Below are 14,623 nucleotides of genomic sequence, written 5' to 3'. Positions count from 1 at the left end.
TGCCAAATCTTTTCAGTCTCCTGAGGGGGAAAAGGTGTTGTCGTGCCCTGTCCACGATTGTCTTGGTGTGTTTGGACCAGGATAGTTCGTTGGTGATGTGGACACCAAGGAACTTGAAACTCTCGATCCGCTCCACTGCAGCCCCGTCGATGTTAATGGGTGGCCTGTTCGGTCCGCCTTTTCCTGTAGTCCACAATCATCTCCATTGTCTTGATCACATTGAGGGAGAGGTTGTTGTCCTGGCACCACAAGGCCAGGTCTCTGACCTCCTCCCTATAGGCTGTCTTATCATTGTCGGTAATCAGGCATATATATGTGTTCCTTGCATTGATTGAAGATGTTAACCACCTATCGCTCTTTCTCTGTGCTCTCCCCTGATTTGTCTCTCTGACCCTGTGATCGTTCAGTCCATCACGCCCTCTCCAGAGCAGGGTGCCCGCCTGTGGCTGGCAGTGCACGAGGATGGCATCAGCGTGCTGGAGCACAACTCCATTGTAAGCATTTCTACAACCATCTTTTCATATTTTGGTTTGTGCATGGTTTCCTGTGTTTTCCCACTAGTCTCTCCGCTCACTACGCCCATCACTCTCCATGTTCCCCCTTTACTGTGTAGAAACTGCTGGTGTCCCACCCTTATAACAACCTGATGACGTTTGGAGGCTGCAGGCAGGACTTTATGCTGGTGGTAAGCCAGAGCATTGGCAGTAATGCTACCAAAGACAAGCCCACAGAGAAACACCTGTTCACTATGGCCACCTCCAAGGTTAGTGTGTGAGGCACACAAGAACACACTCTCCCTATCCCCCTCTCTCTCTCTCTCCCTCGCTCTCTCACTCACTCCCTTGTGCACTCTCACTCTCCTACTCTCTCTCTCAACATCCATTTCCGATTTCAGAGGCTCAGGTTAACTATGTGCAAGTAGATTTGCACTTATGTAAAGAGGTGAAAAGGTTCTGTTTTGTTTTGCAGAACAGGGAGATGACTCTTCTCATCTCCAGTTACATCAACAGTGCCCATCAACAGAAAGCCGCCACCCACCACCTCTCTGCCCCTGCCTTGCTGGTGGCTCAGCCTGTCAATCTCAAGAGCAAAGAGCTAAGGAGTAAATCACCACCAGCGGCGGGCAGACCTAGCAAGGCACCTACTCTCCTGTGATCGCCCTTCTACAAGCTGCAAGTACAGCTACATACATTTATATCAGGCCAGGGGATCAGCAGAGTACATGGAATCAGGGTTGTGTTCAGTAGGTACGAAATGGAGTGAAACAGGGGGGTACAATCTTAACCAGTCCAAAAAGAAACAACCATTTACTTTTCCCATTGCAAAATGTTGTGCTACGTTGTGGCATAATGACGCCACCCAGTCTCGTCTCTGATCACGTGACAGGGGACTGACGAACTCCAGTGCAGAGACTTATGGCATGGTACAGTGGGTACATGGTACAATGGTCCATAGTGAGCTTTTTCTCATCCCTGTGCACTTTAATTCATCCGCTGTAGATTCTTCTGTTCGCTCACCAAAGAGCAAGGTCAGTGTTATTTATTGACAGACAGCCTTAAACTCTAAAGCCTTCTCTAGTTTAAGCTTCTCAGTATTTTCTATTGCTTGTTTTATATTCTTTGTAACTTTGTACACAGTTTACTTCCTGCCTTTTAACTTTTGTACCTCTGTTATTATAATAATAATTTTGGGGGTGCTTATATTTGTCCTGTTACACACAAGTGTGTACTCCAAATGTTTGTTGCATATCCCAACTCCCCATTAGACACCCACAAGGAGTGGGGTCACGGCCAGGGTCGCCGTTGTATAGCGCCTCCAGATATTTTTCTTCTGTTATTAATGCCAGTTTCCAACAGAGGACCATTTTTTTTTGTTCATATTTCTGGGTGTGAAATAAGGTAAAGTAAACCAACACGATCAGCCTATGACATAGCCTTTTAAACAAGTGCCATGTAGAACAGGATTACTGAAAGGATATAGGATAACATAGGATGTTGTGGTTGGCTGCTGTTTTAGCCAACTGGCCCATTATGATTGGAGTGGAGAGATGAATAAGCTTACTTCATGCAAAGTTGGTTGCATGTACAGTACAGTATTGAGAAAGACTGCTTTATTAGTAGTTGGTATGTTAAAAGTCCAATGTAGCTGTTTTTTAAAATCTCAATACCATTTTCTGGGTAACAGAAGGACTTTCTGGGACTTTCTGGGACTTTCTGGGAGTGGCCTGAGTGAGGGGCCTAATTGGAGGGATGTGTAACCTTAAAACCAGCCTTTATTGACAGAGATGAGGGCAAACTCTCTTTGTTATTGGTCTATTAACTTATCTCGCCTGGTGATGTCACTTGGCGGTGTCAAATCCCACCCATTCAAACAAGCTGAAATGTCAGGCGCCCTTTTCAAACAGCCCTTACACTAAAAGGGCATTTTCACAATTTCACAGTATTATTCCAACCTTTATAGTGTGGAAATATATCAAACACAGGAAAATCATGTTTTAGACTGCACTGCCCCTTTAAAAGATGGCCGCGCCCTATGACGTGGTGAGGAAATACTACATAAATACTACATCAACTTCAAACTCCCTTGCTAGTTATATACAATCATGTAAATAAGAAATTTGCTGGAAAGTAACTTCAAAATGATTTATTGTTTTGTTGAATAGTCATGACTGGTTCAAAATATCTGTCTTAAGATGGCGGTGGCGAAGGATATCATTGCTACATTCCATCGAATTTCTTAGTTATATGATTGTATAACTAGCAAAGGGATTTTGAAGTTGCATTATTTATGGGCTCCCGAGTGGCGCAGCGGTCTAAGGCACTGCATCTCAGTGCTAGAGGCGTCACTACAGACACCCTGGTTTGAATCCAGGCTGTATCACAACCGGCCGTGATTGGGAGTCCCATAGAGCGGCGCACAATTGGCCCAGCGTCATCCAGGTTTGGCCGGTGTAAGCCATCATTGTAAATAAGAATTTGTTCTTAACTGACTTGCCTAGTTAAAATAAAATGTATTTATTATGAAGTTTGGCAAACCAGCTCGGGCCAGTTGCGCATGTGCGCCAATGCACACTAGGCTAATTCAGGAGACTGCGAAAATGTTGATTAAACAGTTCAGAGACTGACATTTTTTATTTTATTTTACATTTAACCTTTGTTTAACCAGACTGAAATGAATAAATCAGATGATTTTTATTTAAGGAGAGAGAATCGATGTTACAATCCTGAAATCAGCTATAACTGTCAATAGTAAAACAAAGCTTAAAACAATTTTAGAGTGAACCCTGAATACAGAAAATGAATGGTGAAGTCTCTACCAGACACGGTAGACTCCTACTCCCCACCACTCTTATCACCTCTTGGTTAATGAGTGGCCTGTTGTGTGGGGAAACTGAAATGGTCCAAAACTCAACCTAGATTACTGGTAGGTGACCAGTGACCACCATGTTGTTTTCACTTATCCTTTCAGAACAGCCAGGATGAAGAATGAGGGAACTACTTACCAGTATTCAGTATATGTGTTGTGGGCCTGTGAGGGGGGAAAAAGTAAAGGAGTGCAGTTTTTGTATTACAGTGAAAGGAGTTTGGGAGGGTGTGACAGTTGACAAATTGAATTTAAAGCAAAGCATGACCCATTTGTTCCATTTTGCATGACGTTACTTTAAAGATGAACTGGAAAGCATATTTTTCATTCATTAGAATCTGAACCCGTTTTGAACTGTATGTTAGTTGTTCCTTATGCGTGTTTTTGCTGTTCATGCTGCGAGTCATTCCCAAATACAAGCTTATACTGTATGACTTAGGTATTTATTTTGATATGCCATACATTTATATAAATATATGTAGAATGCATCTTTTGAAATTGTCATTATTGTACAAATATTTAAATAAACCCCATTGGCAAACTGACACCATTAGAGTTGTGCTTCTGACATGCATTTGGAATCCCCACAGAGATGGTCCAGGGTTAACCGACTGCCTGCAGCCATTTTGAACAGTGTAATTATCCTATTAAAACAGGCTTATTTCAAAAAAACCTGTTCCAAAATATACAATATCTCCCAGTAGTATTGACTGTTGTTCTCTCTGTGGCTGATGCTGTGGAGGTTTCAATAGGACCATTCGGGGAACTGACACACCCGCATTCCAGGAACAGTGGGCGGAAGGGGAATATATGACACCCAAACCTGTCTAAACTAGTTAGAGAGGCACTTTGTGTTGCTTAGGAGAGGAGGAAAACAGAAGAAGAGTTTAATGGGAAACATAGGGAAAGCAATTTGTAATGACTATTGAAAATGTCAATTGTAAATTTTTAAGGCTATTTTTGTATATTTGTGTAGTATTTTAGTTCTTGTTTTAAGGAGTAAGAGAAACTCCAGTGAGAAAGGAAGTCCTTTGTCAATAAGTCATGTACCAAATGCATGATTATAACAGTTTTACAGACAGGTGTCCAATTCATTGGTTAATCGATGTTGACACCTGGAAACACCTATGACAGTGCCACATCCAAAAATGCTACTTATTCGTAGCCATACTGCTAGTAAAAGAAGAATCTCCAGAACCAAACACCAAACCCAACAATGTGAGTAAGCTGAGACAGGTTTTCCATAGTTAGCTTCTGGTGTTAATAATGTGGAAATTATCTCTTACCCTGCACCTTTCAAATGCAACACTGTTTAAGAAGGTCAATCGTAACCCTTGGAATTATGGCTAATAATCTTTCTCTCAGATGGAGATTCACTATTCAAATCAAATGTTATTTGTCACATGCGACAAATAGACCTTATAGTGAAATGCTTACTTAACCAACAATGCAGTTTTAAGAAAAGTACAACAACATTTTTTTTTTTACAAATAATTCAAGAGCAGCAGTAAAATAATAACGAGGCTATTTACAGGGGGTGCCGGTACAGAGTCAATGTGCGGGGGCACCGGTTAGTTGCGGTAATTGAGGTAATATGTACATGTAGAGTTATTAAAGTGACTATGCATAGATAATAACAGAGAGTAGCAGCAGCGTAAGGTGGGGAGGGGGGGGGCAGGCAATGCAAATAGTCTGGGTAGCCATTTGATTAGATGTTCAGGAGTCTTATGGCTTGGGGGTAGAAGCTGTTTAGAAGCCTCTTGGGCCTAGACTTGGCCGTGCAGTAGCAGAGAGAACAGTGTATGACTAGGGTGGCTGGAGTCTTTGACAACTTTTAGGGCCTTCCTCTGACACCGCCTGGTATAGAGGTCCTGGATGGCAGGAAGCTTAGCCCCAGTGATGTGATGCAACCCGTCCAGGATCCATTTGCAGAGGGAGGTGTTTAGTCCCAGGGGCTGTGCTCCAAACACTTAAAAGACACACCCTCGTCCACTTACCCTCGCCTTATTCCCTTAGGGGAATCCGCTAAGAAAAGTCTGCGAAAAACTTAAAAACATCATCAATAGAGAAGTCAACATAGAAGTAGAAATAAAAATGAATGCAAATAAGTTTGAAATTGTGCTACTAATGCACATGACGGCACAAACACGTCTCGTAAATATGTTTTTGTTAGTTATCTTTTGGAAATTGTAGAAATAAAACATTTAACTTCATAAGTTCCAGCTAGGCAGGCTAACCTTAGTTAGATAATTAATTTGCTATCTATCTACAGTAGGCATATATTAATAATTATATATTTAATATAAATAGACCTGCACTCAGAATTAACTGTAGCGCATATAAAGCACCCACAAGCTACCGGTGGCTGAAAACACAACTCATCAGACGTCATGATACGTCATCAGAAGTGTCCACTTAATTTGAGAGCTGAGTGTCGTTTAAGTGTTTGCACCGCAGACAGGGTCCTTAGCTTAGTGATGAGTTTTTAGGGCACTGTGGTGTTAGCCTGTATGCATAGAGAGACTGGTTAACTACAATTCTACTGATGTGCTATGACCTTAGTGTTTGACTTGACATTCTGACACCAACAGCTCTGATAAGAGAGCAGTAAATACAGTTTACCATCCTGAGATGGCATGCCTCACACAAACTCAGTCCACCTCTTGGTTAGTAATAGCATACCTATTCATAGAGAATTATGTGGACCTAAACTTAACAAACAGGGTTGATGTGATGTCAAACAGTTTCAGAGGTTGACTAACCACGTTCATTTTATCCAGAGCAATAAGGGTTAAGTGCCTTGCTCAAGATCACAGACAGATTTGTTTACCTATTCAGCTTGGGGATTCGAACCAACGACCTTTCGGTTACTAGCCCAATGCGCTTAACTGCTAAGCTACCTGCTGCCTCATGAAACAGGTGGTGTCATATCTACACACAGGCCCTTCTCAATTGACTGGCATGAAAATACATTCTCAATTGAAAGTCATTTATATTAATATTAATACAAGCTCAGAGATAATAGATATTTCATAAACAATTCACACATTTGAGCGTTCATGGTCATAGCTCGTCATCTGTATGTAATGAATATACCTGGAAAAATACAGGCATACTTTCAAAAGCCCCCACAAAAAGTGTCAATGATGCCATGATAGCAAGGTCTATAAAGATCAGACACTCAGTGGCATTTCTAACAGAGCACAACATATACTGAATGTGTGACACACATGGAGCAGAGACCAGAGGTGACCACGCCCTATTGAGTCTTTTCACCTGGGGAGAATAACAAAACTGTCTCAGTGACAAAACTGTAAACAAAGTGAAATAAAACCATCGTTAGCTTTTCTACTGGATTGACTGACATACTCAGGACTTGTGGGATCAGAAAGAGTAATAGGGGCACTACAGAGAAAGATGGAAGCAATGTCCACATAACATGGATTAACAGTCCTATTTGGCAACCTATCCAAATATAAACGCCGACATGCAACAATTTCTACGATTTTAGTGAGTAACAGTTCATATGAGGAAGTCAGTCAATTGAAATAAATTCATGAGGCCCTAATCTATGGATTTCACATGACTGGGAATACAGATATGCATCTGTTGGTCACAGATACCTTAAAATATATGGACCTCAGGATCTCCTCATGGTATTTCAGTGCATTCAAATTGCCATCGATAAAATGCAATTGTGTTTGTCGCTTGTCTGCCCATACCATAACTCCACCGCCACCATGGGCCACTCTGTTCAAAATGTTGACATCAGCAAACCACTCGCACCCATGACGCTATACACATGGTCTGCGGTTGTGAGGCCGGTTGGACGTACTGCCAAGTTCTCTAAAACGATGGTGGCTTATGGTAGAGAAATGAACATTCAATTCTGGCAACATTCCTGCAGTCAGCATACCAATTGCACGCTCCCTCAACCTTGAGACATGTGGCAATGTGTTATGGCATATTTGCTCAAATAGAAGTTTCGTAATATTTAGCTTGTGTACTGATACAGGACACTCGACATCCTGGCAACTTTGAAAAGATGAGTTGTCGAGATGGCTATGCATATTCATGTGGCAAGTAGCTCTCCACTGAACACAGGCAGCTAACACCCCTCAAATTCAAACAATAAGATGTATCCACCAATCCAAAGAGGAATAGGCAGGCGCTTGACAGCCCGCCATTCTGCTCTGGACAACGAATCACTATTGCTAGGGTGGCGACAGACGCCATTATATACAGTTGGAGTCATTAAAACTCATTTTCAACCACTCCACAAATTTAACTATAGCTTTGGCAAGTTGGTTAGGACATCTACTTTGTGCATGACAAGTAATTTTTCCAACAATTGTTTAGACATTTCACTATCACAATTCCAGTGGTCAGAAGTTTACATACACTAAGTTAACTGTGCCTTTACACAGCTGGGAAAATTCCAGAAAATTGTCATGGCTTTAGAAGCTTCTGATAGGATAATTTCAGTCAATATGAGGTGTACCTGTATTTCAAGGCCTACCTTCAAACCCAGTGCCTCTTTGCTTATGGGAAAATCAAAAGAAAAATAGAACAATTGTAGACCTCCACAAGTCTGGTTCATCCTTGGGAGCAATTTCCAAACGCCTGAAGGTACCACGTTAATCTGTACAAACAATAGTACGCAAGTATAAACACCATGGGACCACGCAGCTGTCATACCGCTAAGGAAGGAGACACATTCTGTCTCCTAGAGAGGAACGTACTTTGGTGCAAAGAGTGTATATCAATCCCAGAACAGCAAAGGACCGTGTGAAGATGCTGGAGGAAACAGGTACAAAAGTATCTATATCCACAGTAAAATGAGTCCTATATCGACAACCTGAAAGGCCGCTCACGCTCAGCAAGGAAGAAGCCACTGCTCCAAAACCGCCATAAAAAAACTAGTCTGAATTTGCAACTGCACATGGGGACAAAGACTGTACTTTGGTGATATGTCTTGTCTGATGAAACAAATCAAACTGTTTGACCATCGTAACATTTGGAGGAAAAAGGGGGAAGCTTGCAAGCCAAAAAACACCATCCCAACCTTGAAACACAGGGGTGGCAGCATCATGTTGTGGGGGTGCTTTGCTGCAGGAGGGACTGGTGCACTTCACAAATTAGATGGCATCATGAGGGAGGATAATTCTGTGGATATATTGAAGCGACATCAGTCAGGAAGTTAAAGCTTGGTCGCAAATGGACAAAGACCCCAAGCATACTTCCAACGTTGTGGCAAAATGGCTTAAGGACAACAGTCAAGGTATTGGAGTGGCCATCACAAAGCCCTGACCTCAATCCTATAGAAAGTTTATGGGCAGAACTGAAAAAGCGTGTGTGAGAATGAAGGCCTACATATCCGACTCAGGTACACCAGCTCTGTCAGGAGGAATGGGCCAAAATTCACCCAACTTATTGTGGGAAGCTTGTGGAAGACTACCCAAAACATTTGACCCAAATTAAACAATTTAATGCAATGCTACCAAATACCATTTGAGTGCATGTAAACTTCTGACCCACTGGGAATGTGATTGAAGTAGTAAAAGCAGAATTTAATCTTTATTATGACATTTCACATTCTTAAAATAAAGTGGTGATCCTTACTGACCTAAGACGGAATTTTTACTAGGAATAAATTTCAAGAATTGTGAAAATCTGAGTTCAAATGTATTTGGCTAAGGTGTATGGCAACTTCAACTGTGTGGATATATATACACACACCTCAAATCTGACTCTGCACAGTAATTTTCCATTGAGACCTTACAAAAAGGTATACCTGGGTCAAATGCTGAATCTCCTGTTCTATGTTCTAGAGCAGGGGTGTCAAACTCATTCCACGGAGGGCCTAGTGTCTGCAGGTTTTTGTTTTTTCCTTTCAATAAAGCCCTAGACAACCAGGTGTGGGGAGTTCCTAACTAATTAGTGATGTTAATTCATCAATCAAGTACAAGGGAGGAGCGAAAACCCACAGACACTCTGCCCCCCGTGGAATGAGTTTGACACCTGTGTTCTAGAGGAAAAGACAAATCAAGGAGAATACATCTTAAAATTCATACTTTATTAAAAAAAACATAAAATCTATCAAAAACAAAGTTCATATGAAACCGTACAATCTACAGCAGGGGTATTCAACCTGCCTACAAGGTCTGGAGCCTGCTGGTTCTGTTCTACCTGATACTTAAAATTGCACCCACCTGGTACCCCAGGTCTAAATCAGTCCCTGACTAGAGTGGAACATTTTTATTTTATATTAAAGTGGAACTGGCGCCGATGTCCAGAGTCAAGTGTGCGGGATCTACAGCATTCTAACATCTTCACTTAAATCAAAATGTTAAACATTTTAATCAACAGCTCATAAATAAAAACGCTGGGCGGTAGTAATAGTGCTAAATAGAATTTGACCAATCCTTTACAAAACGGCATCCCTCAAGTAACAATATTAAACAGCACAATTGCAAACAGCACGTTATATTAAGGCACTATACAAGGTTTTAATATTTCAGTGTAGAACCAGCTCTGTGGTTAATATTTGTCTACATGGCCTCCATCTCTCTGGGCTGAAAGAGACAACAAAACATTAGGCATCGGGGGGAAATTGTTTTTTTTTTTTCAACAGGTTAGTATGATTTTGATGATTGTAAACTGTAGTAATGACAGAGAGGGTTGCATTAATAAAACCCATGACCACTTTACACATTTCAAGCGCTTAAATCAATGAGACCTATTGGACCACTCACCTCTGCTTTGCTGTAACCCCGCTCTCTCCTCCTCGTAAGGTAGAGGACCAGCAGTCCGGCAGCCACGGCCAGAATGACCACCACGATGACAGCGATGACTCCCCCGGTCAGCCTCTTCATGGTGAAGGTGGGGGCCTCCTCATCTACATAGTACACCAAGATCTCCTCCATCTCCAGCTTCTGACCGTCCACACTGGGCTCAAACTTAGCCTGGTCCTTGAACAGGGGCAGCACCTTAACCTGGGAATAACATGGAATATTCACAGGTTAATCTGGGTTTTGACAATGTTTATTTTAACCGGGAAGTTCCATTGAGGTCAGACGGCATCTTTCCAGCCTTGATCTTTGTTACTTTAGTGAAATCCCAAAGCAGAGAGGTCATGGCTTACGTCTTTCTCCATGTAGTAAGCCATACGAGACAGGTCGGCCTTGCGGTCTCCCTTCTCCTTCTGGACATCGACGACGATCAGGCGAGCCTCGGGGTCGTACTCCACCTCCTTCACAAGGGTCTTGTCAAAGCTGTAACGGTTCTGGATGGCAGTTCCTATGGCACTGCATTAGGACAGAAGTTCAGTTATTCCACACAACATTTTACAAGTGCTATAACATTAATTCTATAAAAATAAACTTACGCCTGCAATTTAGCAGCATCCACAGCGTTGTTCACTGGCTTGTGCTTGAGCTCCAGGCGAACCCAACTAGAGGACAAATGGATAGGGGGCTAGATTAGATTTAAGTACCTGGTACAATGGGCCTAGTCATCAGAATTGAGATGAAGCCTATCACTCTTTGGCATCTCTACTTACTCATCCAGCATGTATGGTTCACATGTGTAGCGTAGGCTGTACGTCAAAGCCAAAAACACATCCTGCATGAATGATGGTAACCCTCTAATCTAAAATGCATGAGGAATGCCAAGACATGATAGGAACTTACTAGGTCTCCACCAACTTCTCACAGCGAAGGCTCTCGTCTCCCTTGTCGGTTCTGCGCACGCCAGCACTGTTGACACACCAACACTCCTTAGTGTTATTGCACTGCTTGGCCCGGAAGGCACCAGTAGTCTCACAGTCTGGGTCGTAGATGCCATCGTTGTCCACAAAGGCGGTCTTGACTGGCTTTCCTCCGGTACGAGTGGACAGGCCATTCCTAGCACGGTACATCTCTGCCTTCATCAGGAAGCATTTGGGGATCACTGACAGGAGGGATAATAAATCATATTCATAGTCAAAATAACATCCAGGGACTGACACTTTTCTACCTATGTCATTGCAGTATTCGAAACAGGAAGGATATAAGATGTCCAATGCAGTCATCGCAATATCAAATCATTTCTGGGTAACAAGTGTGTTCAATTAAAAATGGTCAAAAGGAACAAATAGCTTAGCAAAGAGTAATTTCTCAAGCAAGAATATAGCTAGAGCGGTCTGGGAGTGGTGAAAACGGAACGGTCGTTATTGGCAGAGGTTTTGAAAGCAGTAATCGTTTGAAGATGGCGGGGGAAAAAGAGGTGGTTTGTCAAAGAATGGTGGAAAGTGTAAGCCGCACACTGGATCGAGGTCTGAGGTCAAATTAAAGTGAATAAGGGTAAATTATCAGAGGTGGCGAAGTTCAGAGCCCGAGGCTTGCACTGATGGTCAGGATAAAGATTAGTGACAGTAGGAGTGACATTTTGAGAAAGTGGACACCTGCCTTTCAGCTGATCCACATGTGGTTTCAGGGTGGCTGAAAATGAGTTGCTGTGAACTCTGAAGGTAACCTGAAGTGGTCTTGTGATAGTAGTTTGTGTTTCTGCCGGTCAGAGGGAATGATTACTGCAGTTGACAGGATTGATTACTGGAGCAGCCATAAAATGTGAAAGTGGACCAACTGAAGGGGAATATTCCCGGTGTTTGTGATGCTCGTCGTTTGGTGCGATGCAGACTGGGTGGCGTGAGCAGTGAAACGTAAGTCTGTTGGATCTTTTGAGCGTTGATGTGGAGTTATGGCCCGACAAAGTGATGTTAGGATATTTCAGTTAGCCCATACAAGTTTTGTGCCGAAACCATTACGTTGTTACAGGTGTCAAGCTTATGGGCATTTGGCAGCAGTGCGTGGAAGGGAGGTTCCAAGGTGTGAGGAGTGTGTAGAGGGGCATTAGACAAAAGAAAGTGTAGTATTGGGGAAAGAAGCGGTACGTGTTAATTGTAGGGGTGCCCATGGGGCTGGGGATCAGAAGGGTCTGGTGTTTAAGGCACTTTGAGGCAGTGAAGAAAGTGTCAAGGGGGAGGGATCCGGAGAGGATTCATGAGTAAATCTGTGCCAGTACAGAGGGATACGCTAACAAGTGATATGCTTCAGTAAGATTAGCTTTTTAGCATTCAAAGCAATGGTTATCAACTGTACCACAGGGATGGAACGTAAGTCGCAGAAAATGTAGGTTGTGGTAGCAGCTGCAGAGAAGTATTTGGGTGTACGAGATTTAAAGTCAAATCTAAATTTGTCACATGTGCCGAATACAACAGGTGTAGTAGACCTTACAGTGAAATGCTTACTTACAAGCCCTTAACCAACAACGCAGTTAAGAAAATAGCTAAAAAAAATAGATAATAACAAATATAGAGCAGCAGTAAACAATAGCAGGCTATATACAGGGGATACTGGTACAGAGTCAATGTGTGGGGGCACCAGTGTCGAGGTAATATGTACATGTAGGTAGAGTTATTAAAGCGACTGCATATGCAAATAGGACAGAAGAGTTAAAGGGTATGTTGGTGTCCCATCATTCCACGCCATTGGCCTGAGCTGGACCAGACAGGTTTAAATAGTGGAATAGGGTGGTGGGTTATTAATGTGTAGGGTATCCCCCTTTTCGCCACACAAAGTATAAAATAGTAATAATCTAGTAGGTGGCGGTAACGCAACATTAATTGGATGTCAACCACAGTGAAACATCAATGAGGTTTGGAACTCATTGGTCAATTAACAAATGTACTGCCCGGCAGGCCAAAACGGGCTGAATTTTCAGGCCATCTTTTCAAACAGCTCTTACAAGGGCATTATCATTTTAACCGAGAGAAAGATATGTAAAATAACAGGAAGAATCGTGTTTGACTGCACCTTTAAAAAGTTACAAATAGATGAATGTGGCCCGTTACTGATGAGGTACTTACATTTAGAACAGTTCAGGTTTTGCTTCTCACCCGTTCCCACCATAACGCTACACTGGCAAGGGGTGCCATCACATGTAGCCCACTTAAAAGTCTCACATGTGCCTGTGGAAGACAAATTAAACCGGTCAAGTCTACATGAGGCTAACAGGTGATGTAATTGACATGTCTGCTAGAAATAGCCATTATATGCTAGAACGAAGTGCCAAAGGAATCCCCATGGAGGGTGTAATTAAGCCTACCGGTAGAGAACTCGAACTGGGCGTTGGTTACACAACAGACCTCTCCCCACCCCCACTATCCTTTGCGCACCGAAACTGATGGTTTGAGTGTAACTAAAATCATACAATTACGTCATTGTAATATTTAAGCTAACGGTGTTATACCGAAAAGCTTGATTAGGCCTGGCTGTCTATACGTAGGCAGTTTAGAGCAGAGGGCAATAAAATTACCCACACAATCTACACATTTTAGCCAACAGCCTCCAACTATCAAAGTTGGCTAGAGGTCAGGGCTACCGTAAACATTATTATATGCATTTCTGATAGAAAACAATGATTAGAATACATTTACCTTGTTAAAATGCCTGTTTATTTATTTTTTTAAATCAACTTACATTGAGCTGATGCACCCACTGCGAAAGTCGCAAGAAGAAGTGCAATCCAAATCTTCATAGCTGAATTTGAGAAAAACCGAGAGAACAAAGATGGAGTAAACACCTGAACGACACAAGCGTACTCTTTTCCTCACAGCTACGGTTCGTTCAACCAGTTTAGACACGCCAATGATATCTAGTTCCCCAAACGAGCGATGGTATGTCTGCGTATCACCTGTGCAACCACTTACTGTTGTAACGTATATTGCTATATGACACTGTAGTTAAGAATCGCTTCATTTATAAGAAAGGTCAGTCTCATGACGTCAGCTAATTTACATAATGAGGAAGGGGTGTATGGGGTATTACCTGGCTCACCTTTTTTCGTCTTGACCATATTAGGAAACAAGCTCTCTCTCAATCTCTCTCCCCAACCCTTCTCTCTCTCCTCTCTCTGTGTGAGAGAGAGAGAGAGAGAGAGAGAGAGAGAGAGAGAGAGAGAGAGAGAGAGAGAGAGAGAGAGAGAGAGAGAGAGAGAGAGAGAGAGAGAGAGAGAGAGAGAGAGAGAGAGAGAGAGAGAGAGAGAGAGAGAGAGAGAGAGAGAGAGAGAGAGAGAACAATGAGTCAAGGGGGAGGGATCTTGAGAGGATTCATGAGAGTAGATCTGTGCCAGTACAGAGGGATATGCCAACAAGTGTTATATGTTTCAGTAAGATTGGCATTTTAGCATTCATAGGAATGGTTATCAACTACCACAGGGA

The 14,623-nt window shown here is 42.5% G+C and overlaps 2 protein-coding genes across 3 annotated transcripts in view; one reads left to right on the top strand and one right to left on the bottom strand.

The window, feature by feature from the left end:
* The window catches only part of plekhh2 (pleckstrin homology domain containing, family H (with MyTH4 domain) member 2), a 63,203-nt gene extending 60,321 nt beyond the window's left edge, over positions 1-2,882 (top strand). The window contains exons 27-29 of the mRNA XM_038960398.1: positions 408-494; positions 614-763; positions 970-2,882. Coding sequence (XP_038816326.1) covers positions 408-494; positions 614-763; positions 970-1,155 — 423 coding nt within the window. The 3' untranslated portion in view covers positions 1,156-2,882. The remainder of the gene's footprint in view (positions 1-407; positions 495-613; positions 764-969) is intronic.
* Positions 2,883-9,424: 6,542 nt separating this feature from the next.
* On the bottom strand, positions 9,425-14,169 carry epcam (epithelial cell adhesion molecule). 2 transcript variants are annotated; one of them, XM_038960397.1, is made up of 7 exons: positions 13,884-14,168; positions 13,271-13,372; positions 11,055-11,313; positions 10,751-10,816; positions 10,508-10,670; positions 10,119-10,358; positions 9,425-9,938 (listed from the first exon to the last, which is right to left on the bottom strand). In XM_038960397.1, exons 1-7 carry the CDS (start codon positions 13,939-13,941, stop codon positions 9,915-9,917), a joined length of 912 nt encoding a protein of 303 aa, XP_038816325.1. In that variant the 5' UTR covers positions 13,942-14,168; the 3' UTR covers positions 9,425-9,914. The 2 variants fall into 2 exon arrangements, with proteins under 2 accessions (XP_038816325.1, XP_038816324.1); XM_038960396.1 differs by having other exon boundaries at positions 9,425-10,358; positions 13,884-14,169.
* Between the last annotated feature and the right edge of the window lie 454 nt (positions 14,170-14,623).

Source organism: Salvelinus namaycush, chromosome 22, assembly GCF_016432855.1.
Source record: "Salvelinus namaycush isolate Seneca chromosome 22, SaNama_1.0, whole genome shotgun sequence".
Classification (NCBI taxonomy): domain Eukaryota; kingdom Metazoa; phylum Chordata; class Actinopteri; order Salmoniformes; family Salmonidae; genus Salvelinus; species Salvelinus namaycush.
This window is presented reverse-complemented; position numbering and strand designations above follow the sequence as displayed.